Source organism: Pseudophryne corroboree, assembly GCF_028390025.1.
Source record: "Pseudophryne corroboree isolate aPseCor3 chromosome 2 unlocalized genomic scaffold, aPseCor3.hap2 SUPER_2_unloc_3, whole genome shotgun sequence".
NCBI classification, from domain to species: domain Eukaryota; kingdom Metazoa; phylum Chordata; class Amphibia; order Anura; family Myobatrachidae; genus Pseudophryne; species Pseudophryne corroboree.
Window position 1 is genome coordinate 679,241 of NW_026967490.1, and position 13,353 is coordinate 692,593.

The window sequence follows — 13,353 nt, forward strand, 5'->3', positions numbered from 1 at the left end:
AGTGCCCCTATACACATAATGACACACATACAGTAGTGCCCTGTTACACATATGCCGCATATTATTAATGCCCTTATACACATACTGACACACATAGTGCCCCTTACACATATGTTGCACATTATTAATGCATTTTTACATGACAAACATAATGCTCCTTACACATATTCCGAACACTACTGCACAACCAACCCACTCACATGCACACAGCACTCACACTGCCACTAACACTGTGACCTCTTCCTCTGCTTGGATACAGATATGTCCTCATAAAACTTGCCTCAATGCTAACGTCAGGCACCTTTTTTATGAAAACGCATCTTATTTGCATTGCTATGTGGCTAGGATGCACAATCAGATTCTGCTGATTAAAATGATATGCAGCATGCCTATATACTGTGTGAGACTGAGGCTGTATCTGCATATGAAATGCTACACACAGAATATAGGCATGCCGCATATCATTTTAATCAGCAGAAGCTGCTGATGCCCCTAGGCATATCAAATGCCCTAGGCAATTGCCTAGTTTGCCTATGCCTATGGCCGGCTCTGGGTGTAACTCAGTAATAGAGGGGACATGGGAGGAATCAGACATTGGTGTAACTCAGTAATAGAGGGGACATGGGAGGAATCACACATTGGTGTAACTCAGTAATAGACGGAACATGGGAGGAATCACACATTGGTGTAACTCAGTAATAGAGGGGACATGGGAGGAATCACACATTGGTGTAACTCAGTAATAGACGGAACATGGGAGGAATCACACATTGGTGTAACTCAGTAATAGACGGAACATGGGAGGAATCACACATTGGTGTAACGCAGTAATAGAGGGGACATGGGAGGAATCACACATTGGTGTAACTCAGTAATAGAGGGGACATGGGAGGAATCACACATTAGTGTAACTCAGTAATAGACGGAACATGGGAGGAATCACGCATTGGTGTAACTCAGTAATAGAGGGAACATGGGAGGAATCACACATTGATGTAACTCAGTAATAGAGGGGACATGGGAGGAATCACACATTGGTGTAACTCAGTAATAGACGGAACATGGGAGGAATTACGCATTGGTGTAACTCAGTAATAGAGGGAACATGGGAGGAATCACACATTGGTGTAACTCAGTAATAGACGGAACATGGGAGGAATCACACATTGATGTAACTCAGTAATAGACGGAACATGGGAGGAATCACACATTGGTGTAACTCAGTAATAGAGGGAACATGGGAGGAATCACACATTGATGTAACTCAGTAATAGACGGAACATGGGAGGAATCACATACCTCATTCACTAAGTGAAGGATCCCTAGAACGAGCTTCATGATTTGATCCACTAGATGTTTCTTGTCATGAGATAGACACAGTGCGCTGTCCCCCTCTGTCACCATTTCATCCTGGAAGAAGAAATGGCATCCAACCCTTTACCCATGTACAAGAAGTCTACAGCCACATAGCATTTATTCTATATAATAAAGGTTAACGCTGCTCCTCTCCTCTATGGGGGGAATTCAAGTGTTGTGCACGCTGGCGGCCACTAGATGGCGCCCAACTGAGCAAGTCAATTGTTGCTCCATTCGTGCAGGCACAGCGGTCTCCAATGACATTTAAGCTTTGTTGTTCTGTCATTGTGACAGGCTGGTAACTAGTGATAATATAATGGTCACATTACACTATGTAACAGGAGAGTGTCCTTCATTATTACAACAAGGTTTATGGTAAGAACTTACCGTTGTTAAATCTCTTTCTGCGAGGAACATTGGGCTCCACAAGGATTCACATCGGGGTGTAGAGTAGGATCTTGATCCGAGGCACCAACAGGCTCAAAGCTTTTCAATGTTCCCAAGATGCGCAGCGCTGCCTCCTCTATAACCCCAACTCCGTGCACAGGAGCTCAGTTTCGTTAACCAGCCCAATGCAGTAGCAGGTACCAGAGACGACAACCGCTCGTAGCCAAGTACACCACACACTCACAGCAGGAGAGGGTGTCAGCGGCTATGCCAATACCAACCCAAAGAAGCTATTTGAGTCAGGATGGGCGCCTTGTGGAGCCCAGTGTACCTCGCCGAAAGAGATTTAACAAAGGTAAGTTCTTACCATAAATCTCGTTTTCTGCTGCGGGGTACACTGGGCTCCACAAGGATTCACATCGGGGATGTCCTAAAGAAGTTCTTTATGGGAGGGAACGCACTGTAGCGGGCACAAGTACCCAGCGGTTTCGAAGGCATAGAACCTTATAAACGTGTTCCCAGAGGACCACGTAGCCGCCTTGCACAATTGTTCAAGGGTCGCACCACGCCCAAGAACGTCCAACCGACCGAGTAGAATGGGCCTTATTGGTAGCAGGAGCTGGACGACCAGCCTGTACATAAGCATGTGCAATCACCATTCTAATCCATCTGGCCAGAGTCTACTGGGAAGCAGGCCAGCCACGTTTGTGAAAATCAAACAACACAAAAAGAGAATCAGACTTCCTAATGGAGGAAAATCTCTTCACGTAGATACGGAGGTCCCGTACCACATCCAAAGATCGCTCTTTGGTAGACAACTCAGGAGAATTAAAGGCCGGAACCACAATCTCCTGGTTAAGGTGGAAGGAAGGCACCACCTTAGGTAAGTAACCTGGCTGCATTCTAAGAACTGACCGGTCACGGTGAAAAATCAAATAGGGGGACTTACAGGATAAAGCACCCAAGTCCGAGACCCTTCTAGCTGAAGCAATCACCAGCAAGAATAGGACCTTAAGGAAAAGCCACTTAAGGTCAGCAGATGCAAGAGGTTCGAATGGAGACTCTTGTAAGGCCTCCAACACCACCGACAAGTCCCAAGGGGCCACAGGTGGCACATAAGGAGGCTGAATCCGCAACACACCCTGAGCGAATGTATGGACATCAGGTAGGGTAGCAATTTTTCTCTGAAACCAAACTGACAAGGCAGAGATGTGAACCTTGAGGGAGACCAGACGCAGGCCTAAGTCCAAGCCCTGTTGTAGAAAGGACAACAGTTTGACCGTACTAAACTTAAAAACGTCATGATTATGAGATGCGCACCAAGTAAAGTAAGCATTCCAGACCATATAATAGATCCGAGCAGAAGCCGGCTTACGGGCCTTCAACATAGTTTGAACGACCGCCTCAGAAAAACCCTTGGCCCTCAGGACGGAAGCTTCAAGAGCCATGCTGTCAAAGCCAGACAGGCCAAATCCTGGTAAACACAAGGGCCCTGAACGAGGAGTTCTGGTCGTTGTGGAAGTAGAAGGGGACGATCCCACGAGAGACCCAGTAGGTCGGAGAACCAGTGCCGCCTGGGCCACGCCGGAGCGACCAGAAGCAGGTTTCCGCCTTCTTGCTGAACTTCCGTATTACTCTGGGCAGGAGTGATACCGGAGGGAACTCATAGGGCATCTGAAAATTCCATGAAATTGCCAGAGCGTCCACGAACGCTGCTTGAGGTTCCCGTGTCCTTGCTCCGAAGACTGGAACCTTGTGATTGTGTCGAGACGCCATCAGATCCACATCTGGAAGGCCCCACATGTCCACGAGAAGTTGAAACACCTCCGGATGAAGGCTCCACTCTCCTGCGTGTACGTCCTGACGACTGAGATAGTCCGCTTCCCAGTTCAGGACGCCCGGAATGAACACTGCGGATATAGCCGGCAGATGACGTTCTGCCCACTGAAGAATCCGTGATACTTCCCTCATTGCTTCGAGTGCCGCCTTGATGATTGATGTACGCCACCGTGGTGGCGTTGTCCGATTGTACTTGAACAGGTCTGTTCTGTATCAGATGCCGGGCCATTGTCAACACATTGAACACTGCCTGCAATTCCAGAATATTTATCGGGAGTCGAGACTCTTCCTCGGTCCACCGACCTTGAAGAGAGTGTTGATCCAACACTGCGCCCCAACCTCTCAGACTGACATCCGTCGTCAGAAGGACCCAGTCGGATATCCAGAAGGGACGGCCTCTGCTCAATTGTTGGTCCTGCAGCCATCAGCTCAGTGACAGGCGGACCTCCGGAGACAATGTGATCATGTGAGATCTGATCCGGTGATGCAGGCCGTCCCACTTCTGCAGAGGGCGAGAGTGGAACTGAGCATACTCCACCATGTTGAAAGCCGACACCATGAGACCCAGCACTTGCATTGTCGAATGTATCGACACTTGCGGACGAGATAGGAAGCATCGAATCCTGTCCTGAAGCTTCAGGACTTTCTCCTGAGACAGGGACAACCGCTGGTTGTGAGTGTCCAATAACGCTCCCAGGTATAACATGCTCCGAGCAGGAACCAAGGAGGATTTCTTCCAGTTGATCAGCCACCGTGGGCCGTCATGCACTGGACCATCAGATCGAGATGACACAGGAGAAGTTCTGGGGAATATGCCAGGATCAACAAATCGTCCAAGTATGGTAGCATCCTGACCCCTTGGACGGTGGAGTGAAGCTGTCATAACCGCCATTACTTTGGTGAAGACTCGGGTAGCCGTTGTCAAACCAAAGGGTAACGCCCGAAATTGGTAATGAAGGTTGCCCACCGCAAACCGCAGGTACTGTTGATGAGATACCGCAACAGGAATATGCAGGAAGGCATCCAGTATATTCAGGGAGACCATATAGTCCCCAGGCTCCAAGGCCAGAACAATAGAGCGCAGAGTTTCCATACGGAACTTGGAGACCTGCATATGTTTGTTCAAGGACTTCAGAATGAGAATGGGCCACGAGGACCCGTTCGGTTTCGGGACTAGAAACAGCGGTGAATAGAAGGGTGTTTGTACCACACAACCCTGACAGTATGCACTCTTTCTTAACTAACACAGTCCCAGTGACAGGTAGAATACTAAGTGTCCTGTATGAGGCACAGCGCTGGTGATCAGGCGGTTCCACAGAGGAGGATTTGCCCCAGCAATCCCAGGAACAGCAAGGCTCTATCTGTAATGGCTGCTGACCGGGAATGAGGGAGAGGGAAGCAGCTCCAGGGCGGGAACATTTGTAGAAATGGCGCCATGGGGGAGGGGCTACAGGTCCGACCTGCTCCCCCTGCTGGCATCCCCACCGGGTGCTTGCGGGCGGTGTAAAACGGAGGTTTAATAATAAAATTCCCCCTGACCTGTGCCCATGATATGACCCTGGCCAGCGCCTCCGCTACAGTGACCAGGGCGCAGGAGTATACAGAGACGCTGGGGGTGAGGGAGCCGCACAACCAGGGCGCAGGAGTATACAGAGACGCTGGGGGTGAGGGAGCCGCACAACCAGGGCGCAGGAGTATACAGCGCCGCTGGGGGTGAGGGTGTGTCTGCAGCAGCCCTGGAAGTCTTGTTAGAAATAAAATCTTTTTCTGTCATTAAAGCTATTAATAGACTGCCTGAGGCAGCCCTCCTGTTACCTGCCTGCTTACTGCATGGCACCAACTTACACACTGAGCTCCCTGAGCATGGAGGCGGGGTTATAGAGGAGGCGGCGCTGTGCATCTTGGGAACAGTCAAAAGCTTTGAGCCTGTTGGTGCCTCGGATCAAGATCCTACTCTACACCCCGATGTGAATCCTTGTGGAGCCCAGTGTACCCCGCAGCAGAAAGGACCATTAGATCAACCTTTAGGGTTACACACACAAGAATGAATCTGATCACATGACCTGCGATAACGTAGCATCAAATAATAGGTCTTGTCAAAGTCAAAATAAATGAAAATGATAAGTTTAAGAATGACAGCTAGTAGTGTTTGTGCAATGGTGTAGATTGATAAATAGTGTGAAAGCAGAATTAGAAAAAACCAACCTCCGCAAATATAAAAATATTAATGATGACTGAAAAATAAGAATCATTTTATTTATAGAGCGCTCTCTTTCTCCAATAGGACTCAAGGCGCTTAACAGATAGAATGAACATAATACAGTACAGAAACAACATGATTAGATGGACACAATCAATCCCAAAGTATGCCACAGGGTTAAAACATAAACCAAACATTTCTTCAAAAGGTGCATAAAAAATAAAATAAAACTAGAATAATCTCTTCCTCGAGAAACAGCTACAATGAGAGCACGACCAGATCTGTGCCAAAATGCGTAAAGCAAAATAAAAAATGTCTCAAAAATCAGAATGCCGGTTATTGAAGAGGGGTGTGGATAAGAAGATTGACAATATACAGTCAACAGATCTACACAATGTTTTGATATTAAACCTAAACTTCCCCCACAGTGCCTAACCCTAAATGTGCCCTTATGCAGCCTAACCCTTATCCTCCGCAAAGTGCCTAACCAGGCCCTCCTACAGCAAAGTGCCAGGCTCCACTACCACCAGTCTATACCCCAGAGTATATACTGTAGAATTCCCACAGCCGGAATAAACACAGTGAAGAGTGTGCCTAGGAACCCCATTCAGTGTGCATCTGCAATGACTTACATAGGACACCACCACGCTTGTGAAAACTATAAAGGATGAAAAGGGAATCCAATCTTCTTAGGAAACTGGTTCGGTCAACATAGATACAGAGAACCCGAACCAAGTCCAAAGAACGCTCAGCAGGTGAGATATCTGTGGAGACGAAGGCCGGAACCACAATGTCCTCATTCAAATGGAAACGGGAGATCACCTTAGGTAGGTAACCCGGTCTGGTACAAAGTACGGCTCTATCCGAAAAATCAGGAAAGGAGGGCGACAGGAGAGATCACCCAAGTCAAACACTCGTCTGGCAGATGCAATGGCCAGGAGGAATAAGGTCTTAGCAGTGAGCCATTTCAGGTCAACTGTTTCCAAAAGTTCAAAGGGAGCCCATTGAAGAGCGTCCAGAACCACAGACGGATCCCACAAAGCCACAGGAGGGACGTAGGGATGCTGGACTCTGAGAACAGCCTGTAGGAAGGTGCGGGCATCCGGTAGAGGAGCAATCCTGTGTAGAAACCATACAAAGCAGAGACATACACATTGAGAGAAGCCAGGCGAAGGCCCAGGCTTAATCCCCATTGCAGACCAGAATCCTGGAAATCCGGAAAACAGCAGGGTCATAGTGCCTGGAAGCACACCACTGGAATTAGGTATGTCAAATCTGGTAGTAGATGCGGGCAGAGGCCGGCTTTCATGCCTTAAGCATGGTTTGCACTACTAGTCGAGAAAAGCCTTTCGCCATCAGGAAGGAATACTGAAGAGCCATGCCGTCAAAGACAGACCTGGCAGGGCCAGGTGTAGACACGGTCCCTTAGACAAGAGGTCTTGGCGGAGTGGAAGTGGAACTCCCAGTGATAGGCCTTGTAGGTCCGAGAACCAATGTCGTCTGGGCTACACTGGGGCTACCACAGTTGCCTCCTTCCTGTTTGAGATTCCGCAGAACCTTTGGCAGAAGGAATACTGGAGGAAAGTTGCTTGTGTATCCCGGGATCCGTACACCGGAACCTTATGGTTGTGTCGCAAAGCCATAAGGTCGACAACTGGAAGACCCCACTTGTCCACTAGAGGTTGGAAGGCGTCTGAATGGAGAGGCAATTCTCCTGCGTGAAAGTCCTGGAGACTGAGGAAGTCTGCTTCCCAGTTGAGGGCTCCCGGAATGTATACAGTGCATCCGGAAAGTATTCACAGCACTTAACTTGTTCCACATTTTGTTATGTTACAGCTTTATCTCAAAATGAAATTCATTTATTTTTTCCCTCAAAATTCTACACACAATGGGGGTAATTCCAAGTTGATCGCAGCAGGAATTTTGTTAGCAGTTGGCCAAACCATGTGCACTGCAGGGGAGGCAGATGTAACATGTGCAGAGAGAGTTAGATTTGGGTGTGGTTAGGGGGGCCAATCCCGGGAGCGGGATCGGCGGGGTCCCGGGATTTGGGCCCAAAAATGCCGGGATTTGAATCCCGGGATTGGAGCCTCCAATCCCGGGATTCACGGGATTAGAGTGCGCATGCGCAGTTTTGCCGGACAGCGCTGAGCACTATAGCTCAGCGCTGCCCGGCTGTCAGCGAGGGAGTTACATCAGCTAAGGACATACGTACTGACCGCGCTGGCGGCATTTCAAACGTAGCGCCGGCCGCCAGCCAATCAGAGCTGGCAGACCGGCATCCAATTAGGGAAGCGGCAGCAGCCGCGGCCCCTGATTGGCTGCCGGACTGCCAGTTCTGACTGGCTGGCGGCCAGCGCTACGTTTGAAATGCTGCCAGCGCGGTCAGTGTGTGTGTCCATAGCTGGTGCCCGCGGCCCGCCCATAAGTGTTTATCTTCGCTACCTACACCCACACTCTCTGCTCCTGACATCCTCCCTTTGCTCCCTACTCCCACTGCTCCATACTCCCACCCTAGCGCTGCTCCATACTCCCACTCTCCCGCTGCTCCCTACTCCCACTCTCCCTTGCTCCCTACATCCACCCTGCCTTGCTGCCCTCCACATATACTTTCCCTGCTCCCTACTGCAATCCCGGGATTGAGCATTTTTCAATCCCGAATCTCGGGATTGAAAAAATGCCCCGGGATTGGCCTCCCTAGGTGTGGTGTGTTCAATCTGCAATCTAAATTGCAGTGTAAAAATAAAGCAGCCAGTATTTACCCTGCACAGAAACAATATAACCCACCCAAATCTAACTCTCTCTGCACATGTTATATCTGCCTCCCCTGCAGTGCACATGGTTTTGCCCAACTGCTAACAAAGTTCCTGCTGCGATCAACTTGGAATTACCCCCAATACCCCATAATGACAACGTAAGAATTTTTTTTTTAGATTTTTGCAAATTTATTACAAATAAACTAAGAAATCACATGTACATAAGTATTCACAGCCTTTGCCATGAAGCTCAAAATTGAGCTCAGGTGCATCCTGTTTCCACTGATCATCTTGAGATATTCCTACAGTTTAATTGGAGTCCACCTGTGGTAAATTCAGTTGATTGGACATGATTTGGAAAGGCCCACACCTGTCTATATAAGGTCCCACACTTGACAGTGCATGTCTGAGCACAAACCAAGCATGAAGTCAAGGGTATTGTCTGTAGACCTCCGAGACAGGATTGTCTCGAGGCACAAATCTGGGGAAGGGTACAGAAAAATATCTGCTGCTTTGAAGGTCCCAATGAGCACAGTGGCCTCCATCATCTGCAAATGGAAGAAGTTCGGAACCACCAGGACTCTTCCTAGAGATGGCCGGCTGCCTAAACTGAGCAATCGGGGGAGGTGACCAAGAACCCGATGGTCACTCTGTCATAGCTACAGCATTCCTCTGTGGAGAGAGGAGAACCTACCAGAAGGACAACCATCTCTGCAGCAATCCACCAATCAGGCCTGTATGGTAGAGTGGCCAAACGGAATCCACTCCTTAGTAAAAAGCACATGGCAGCCCGCCTGCAGTTTGCCAAAATGCACCTGAAGTACTCTCAGACCATCCGAAACAAAATTCTCTGGTCTGATGAGACAAAGATTGAACTCTTTGGCATGAATGAGAGGCGTCATGTTTGGGGGAAACCAATACCATCCCTACAGTGAAGCATGGTGGTGGCAGCATCATGCTGTGGGGATGTTTTTCAGCGGCAGGAACTGGGAGACTAGTCAGGATAGAGGGAAAGATGAATGCAGCAATGTACAGAGACATCCTGGATGAAAACCTGCTCCAGAGCGCTCTTGACCTCAGACTGGGGTGACAGTTCATCTTTCAGCAGGACAACGACCCTAAGCACACAGCCTAAAATTCAAAGTAGTGGCTTCAGGACAACTTTGTGAATGTGAGTGGCCCAGCCAGAGCCCAGACTTGAATCTGATTGAACATCTCTGGAGCGATCTGAAAATGGCTGTGCACCGACGCTTCCCATCCAACCTGATGGAGTTTGAGAGGTGCTGCAAAGAGGAATGGGCGAAACTGCCCAAAGATAGGTGTGCCAAGCTTGTGGCATCATATTCAAAAAGACTTGAGGCTGTAATTGCTGCCAAAGGTGCATGAACAAAGTATTGAGCAAAGGCTGTGAATGCTTATGTACATGTGATCTCTTAGTTTATTATTTTTAATACATTTGCAAAAAAATAAAAAATACACTTTTTCACGTTATCATTATGGGGTATTGTGTGTAGAATTTTGAGGGGAAAAAAAAAGGAGATTTATGGTAAGAACTTACCTTTGTTAAATCTCTTTCTGCGAGGTAGCATCCTGGGAAGCAGAAGTATCAAAGGACCACGTAGACGCCTTGCACAATTGTTCTAGGGACGCACCTCGGCGGGCCGCCCAAGAAGGTCCAACAGACTGAGTAGAATGGGCCTTGATAGAAGCAGGTGGTGAAAGACCAGCATGTACATAAGCTTGTGCAATCACCATCCTAATCCATCTGGCCAAGGTCTGCTTATTCGCAGGCCAGCCACGTTTATGAAACCCCCCCCCAAAAAAAGAGAGAATCATATCTCCTAAGGGAGGCGGTTTGCTTCACATAGATACGGAGAGCCTGGACCACATCCAAAGACCGCTCTTTGAAGGACAAATCAGGAGAGATAAAGGCCGGAACCACAATCTCTTGGTTAAGGTGGAAAGATGATACCACCTTAGGTAGATAACCAGGGCGAGTTCTAAGAACCGCACGGTCACGGTGAAAAATCAGAAAGGGAGACAGACAGGATAAGGCACCCAAGTCTGAAAACCCGTCTAGCAGAGGCAATAGCCAGCAAAAACAAGACCTTAAGCGTAAACCATTTAAGGTCCACAGACTCAAGAGGTTCAAACGGAGACTCTTGCAGGGCATCCAGAACAACAGACAAATCCCAAGGAGCCACAGGAGGGACATAGGGAGGTTGAATCCTAAGAACACCCTGAGTGAAAGTATGAATGTCAGGCAGAGACGCAATTTTTCTCTGAAACCATATCGACAAGGCTGAAACATTAACCTTGAGGGGGGCCAGACGAAGGCCTGAGTTCAGGCTCCGCTGCAGAAATGCCAAAAGTTTGGCAGAATTGAACTTGCACGCATCAAAATTCTTAGCCGCACACCAGGTGAAGTAAGAATTCCAGACTCTATAATAAATCCAAGCAGAAGCCGGTTTACAGGCCTTCAACATTGTTTGAATGACCGCCTCAGAAAAAACTTTGGCCCTCAGAACTGAAGCTTCAAGAGCCACGCCGTCAAAGTCAGCCGGCCCAAATCCTGGTAGACACAGGGGACCTGAACGAGGAGGTCTGGGCGTTGTGGAAGTAGAAGGGGACGATCTAGCGAGAGGCCCTGTAGATCGGAGAACCAGTGCCGCCTGGGCCACGCTGGAGCGATTACAAGTAGGTTTCCTCCTTCTTGCTTGAACTTCCGTATTACTCTGGGCAGCAGTGACACCGGAGGGAACACATACGGGAGCCGAAAGTTCCATGGGATAGACAGAGCATCCACGAACGCTGCTTTAGGATCCCTTGTCCTTGCTCCGAAGAAAGGAACCTTGTGATTGTGTCGAGACGCCATCAGCTGGAGCAATCAGAAGTAGGATTCCTCCTTCTTGCTTGCGATCAACACCCTCAGACACTCAGTGTCCTGTCAGCAAAGATAGAGAAACATTAACTTCTAGAGTTGGTTCCTACTCCCCCTCCAAGGAGGCTGTTGCCAGAAGCCTCCCTGTACCTAACAACTCTTAGAAAAAATAGGATTTTAATACCTACCGGTAAATCCTTTTCTCTTAGTCCGTAGAGAATGCTGGGGATGCTTCAAGAACCATGGGGTATAGACGGGATCCGCAGGAGACATGGGCACACTATAAGACTTTGAATGGGTGTGAACTGGCTCCTCCCTCTATGCCCCTCCCCCAGACCTCAGTTATAGGTACTGTGCCCAGGGAGAAGGACATTTCGAGGAAAAGGATTTATTTAATTATTTTAAACTAAGGTGAGACACATACCAGCTCACACCACTAACACGCCGTACAACATGGCATTCAACAACAACGCATGTAACGGCATGACCAACATCAGTCACAGACTGACTGAACTCAACGCAACATGAGCGTACCTACAAGAAAACTGCAGATACAGCCCGCACAGGGACGGGCGCCCAGCATCCTCTAAGGACTAAGAGAAAAGGATTTACCGGTAGGTATTAAAAATAAGAATTTACTTACTGATAATTCTATTTCTCATAGTCCGTAGTGGATGCTGGGGACTCCGTAAGGACCATGGGGAATAGCGGCTCCGCAGGAGACTGGGCACATCTAAAGAAAGCTTTAGGACTATCTGGTGTGCACTGGCTCCTCCCCCCATGACCCTCCTCCAAGCCTCAGTTAGGATACTGTGCCCGGACGAGCGTACACAATAAGGAAGGATTTTGAATCCCGGGTAAGACTCATACCAGCCACACCAATCACACCGTACAACCTGTGATCTGAACCCAGTTAACAGCATGATAACAGAGGAGCCTCTGAAAGATGGCTCACAACAATAATAACCCGATTTTTGTAACAATAACTATGTACAAGTATTGCAGACAATCCGCACTTGGGATGGGCGCCCAGCATCCACTACGGACTATGAGAAATAGAATTATCGGTAAGTAAATTCTTATTTTCTCTAACGTCCTAAGTGGATGCTGGGGACTCCGTAAGGACCATGGGGATTATACCAAAGCTCCCAAACGGGCGGGAGAGTGCGGATGACTCTGCAGCACCAAATGAGAGAACTCCAGGTCCTCCTCAGCCAGGATATCAATTTTGTAGAATTTTACAAACGTATTTGCTCCTGACCAAGTAGCTGCTCGGCAAAGTTGTAAAGCCGAGACCCCTCGGGCAGCCGCCCAAGATGAGCCCACCTTCCTTGTGGAGTGGGCATTTACAGATTTTTGGCTGTGGCAGGCCTGCCACAGAATGTGCAAGCTGAATTGTACTACAGATCCAGCGAGCAATAGTCTGCTTAGAAGCAGGAGCACCCAGCTTGTTGGGTGCATACAGGATAAACAGCGAGTCAGATTTCCTGACTCCAGCCCTCCTGGAAACATATATTTTCAGGGCCCTGACAACGTCTAGCAACTTGGAGTCCTCCAAGTCCCTAGTAGCCGCAGGCACCACAAATAGGTTGGTTCTGGTGAAACGCTGAAACCACCTTAGGGAGAAACTGAGGACGAGTCCTCAATTCCGCCCTGTCCGAATGGAACATCAGATAAGGGCTTTTTCAGGATAAAGCCGCCAATTCTGACACGCGCCTGGCCCAGGCCAGGGCCAACAGCATGACCACTTTCCATGTGAGATATTTTAACTCCACAGATTTAAGTGGTTCAAACCAATGTGACTTTTGGAACCCAAAACTACATTGAGATCCCAAAGTGCCACTGGAGGCACAAAAGGAGGCTGTATATGCAGTACCCCTTTTACAAACGTCTGAACTTCAGGGACTGAAGCTAGTTCTTTTTGGAAGAAAATT

At 48.6% G+C, this 13,353-nt stretch overlaps 1 protein-coding gene across 5 annotated transcripts in view; it reads right to left on the reverse strand.

The window, feature by feature from the left end:
* Nucleotides 1–13,353, reverse strand: part of LOC134983056 (zinc finger protein ZFP2-like) — a 266,048-nt gene that overhangs the window by 179,514 nt on the left and 73,181 nt on the right. For all 5 annotated transcript variants that reach the window (XM_063948752.1, XM_063948750.1, XM_063948751.1 and 2 more), the window contains exon 3: nt 1,300–1,410. In XM_063948752.1, the coding sequence (XP_063804822.1) occupies nt 1,300–1,410 (111 nt within the window). The remainder of the gene's footprint in view (nt 1–1,299; nt 1,411–13,353) is intronic.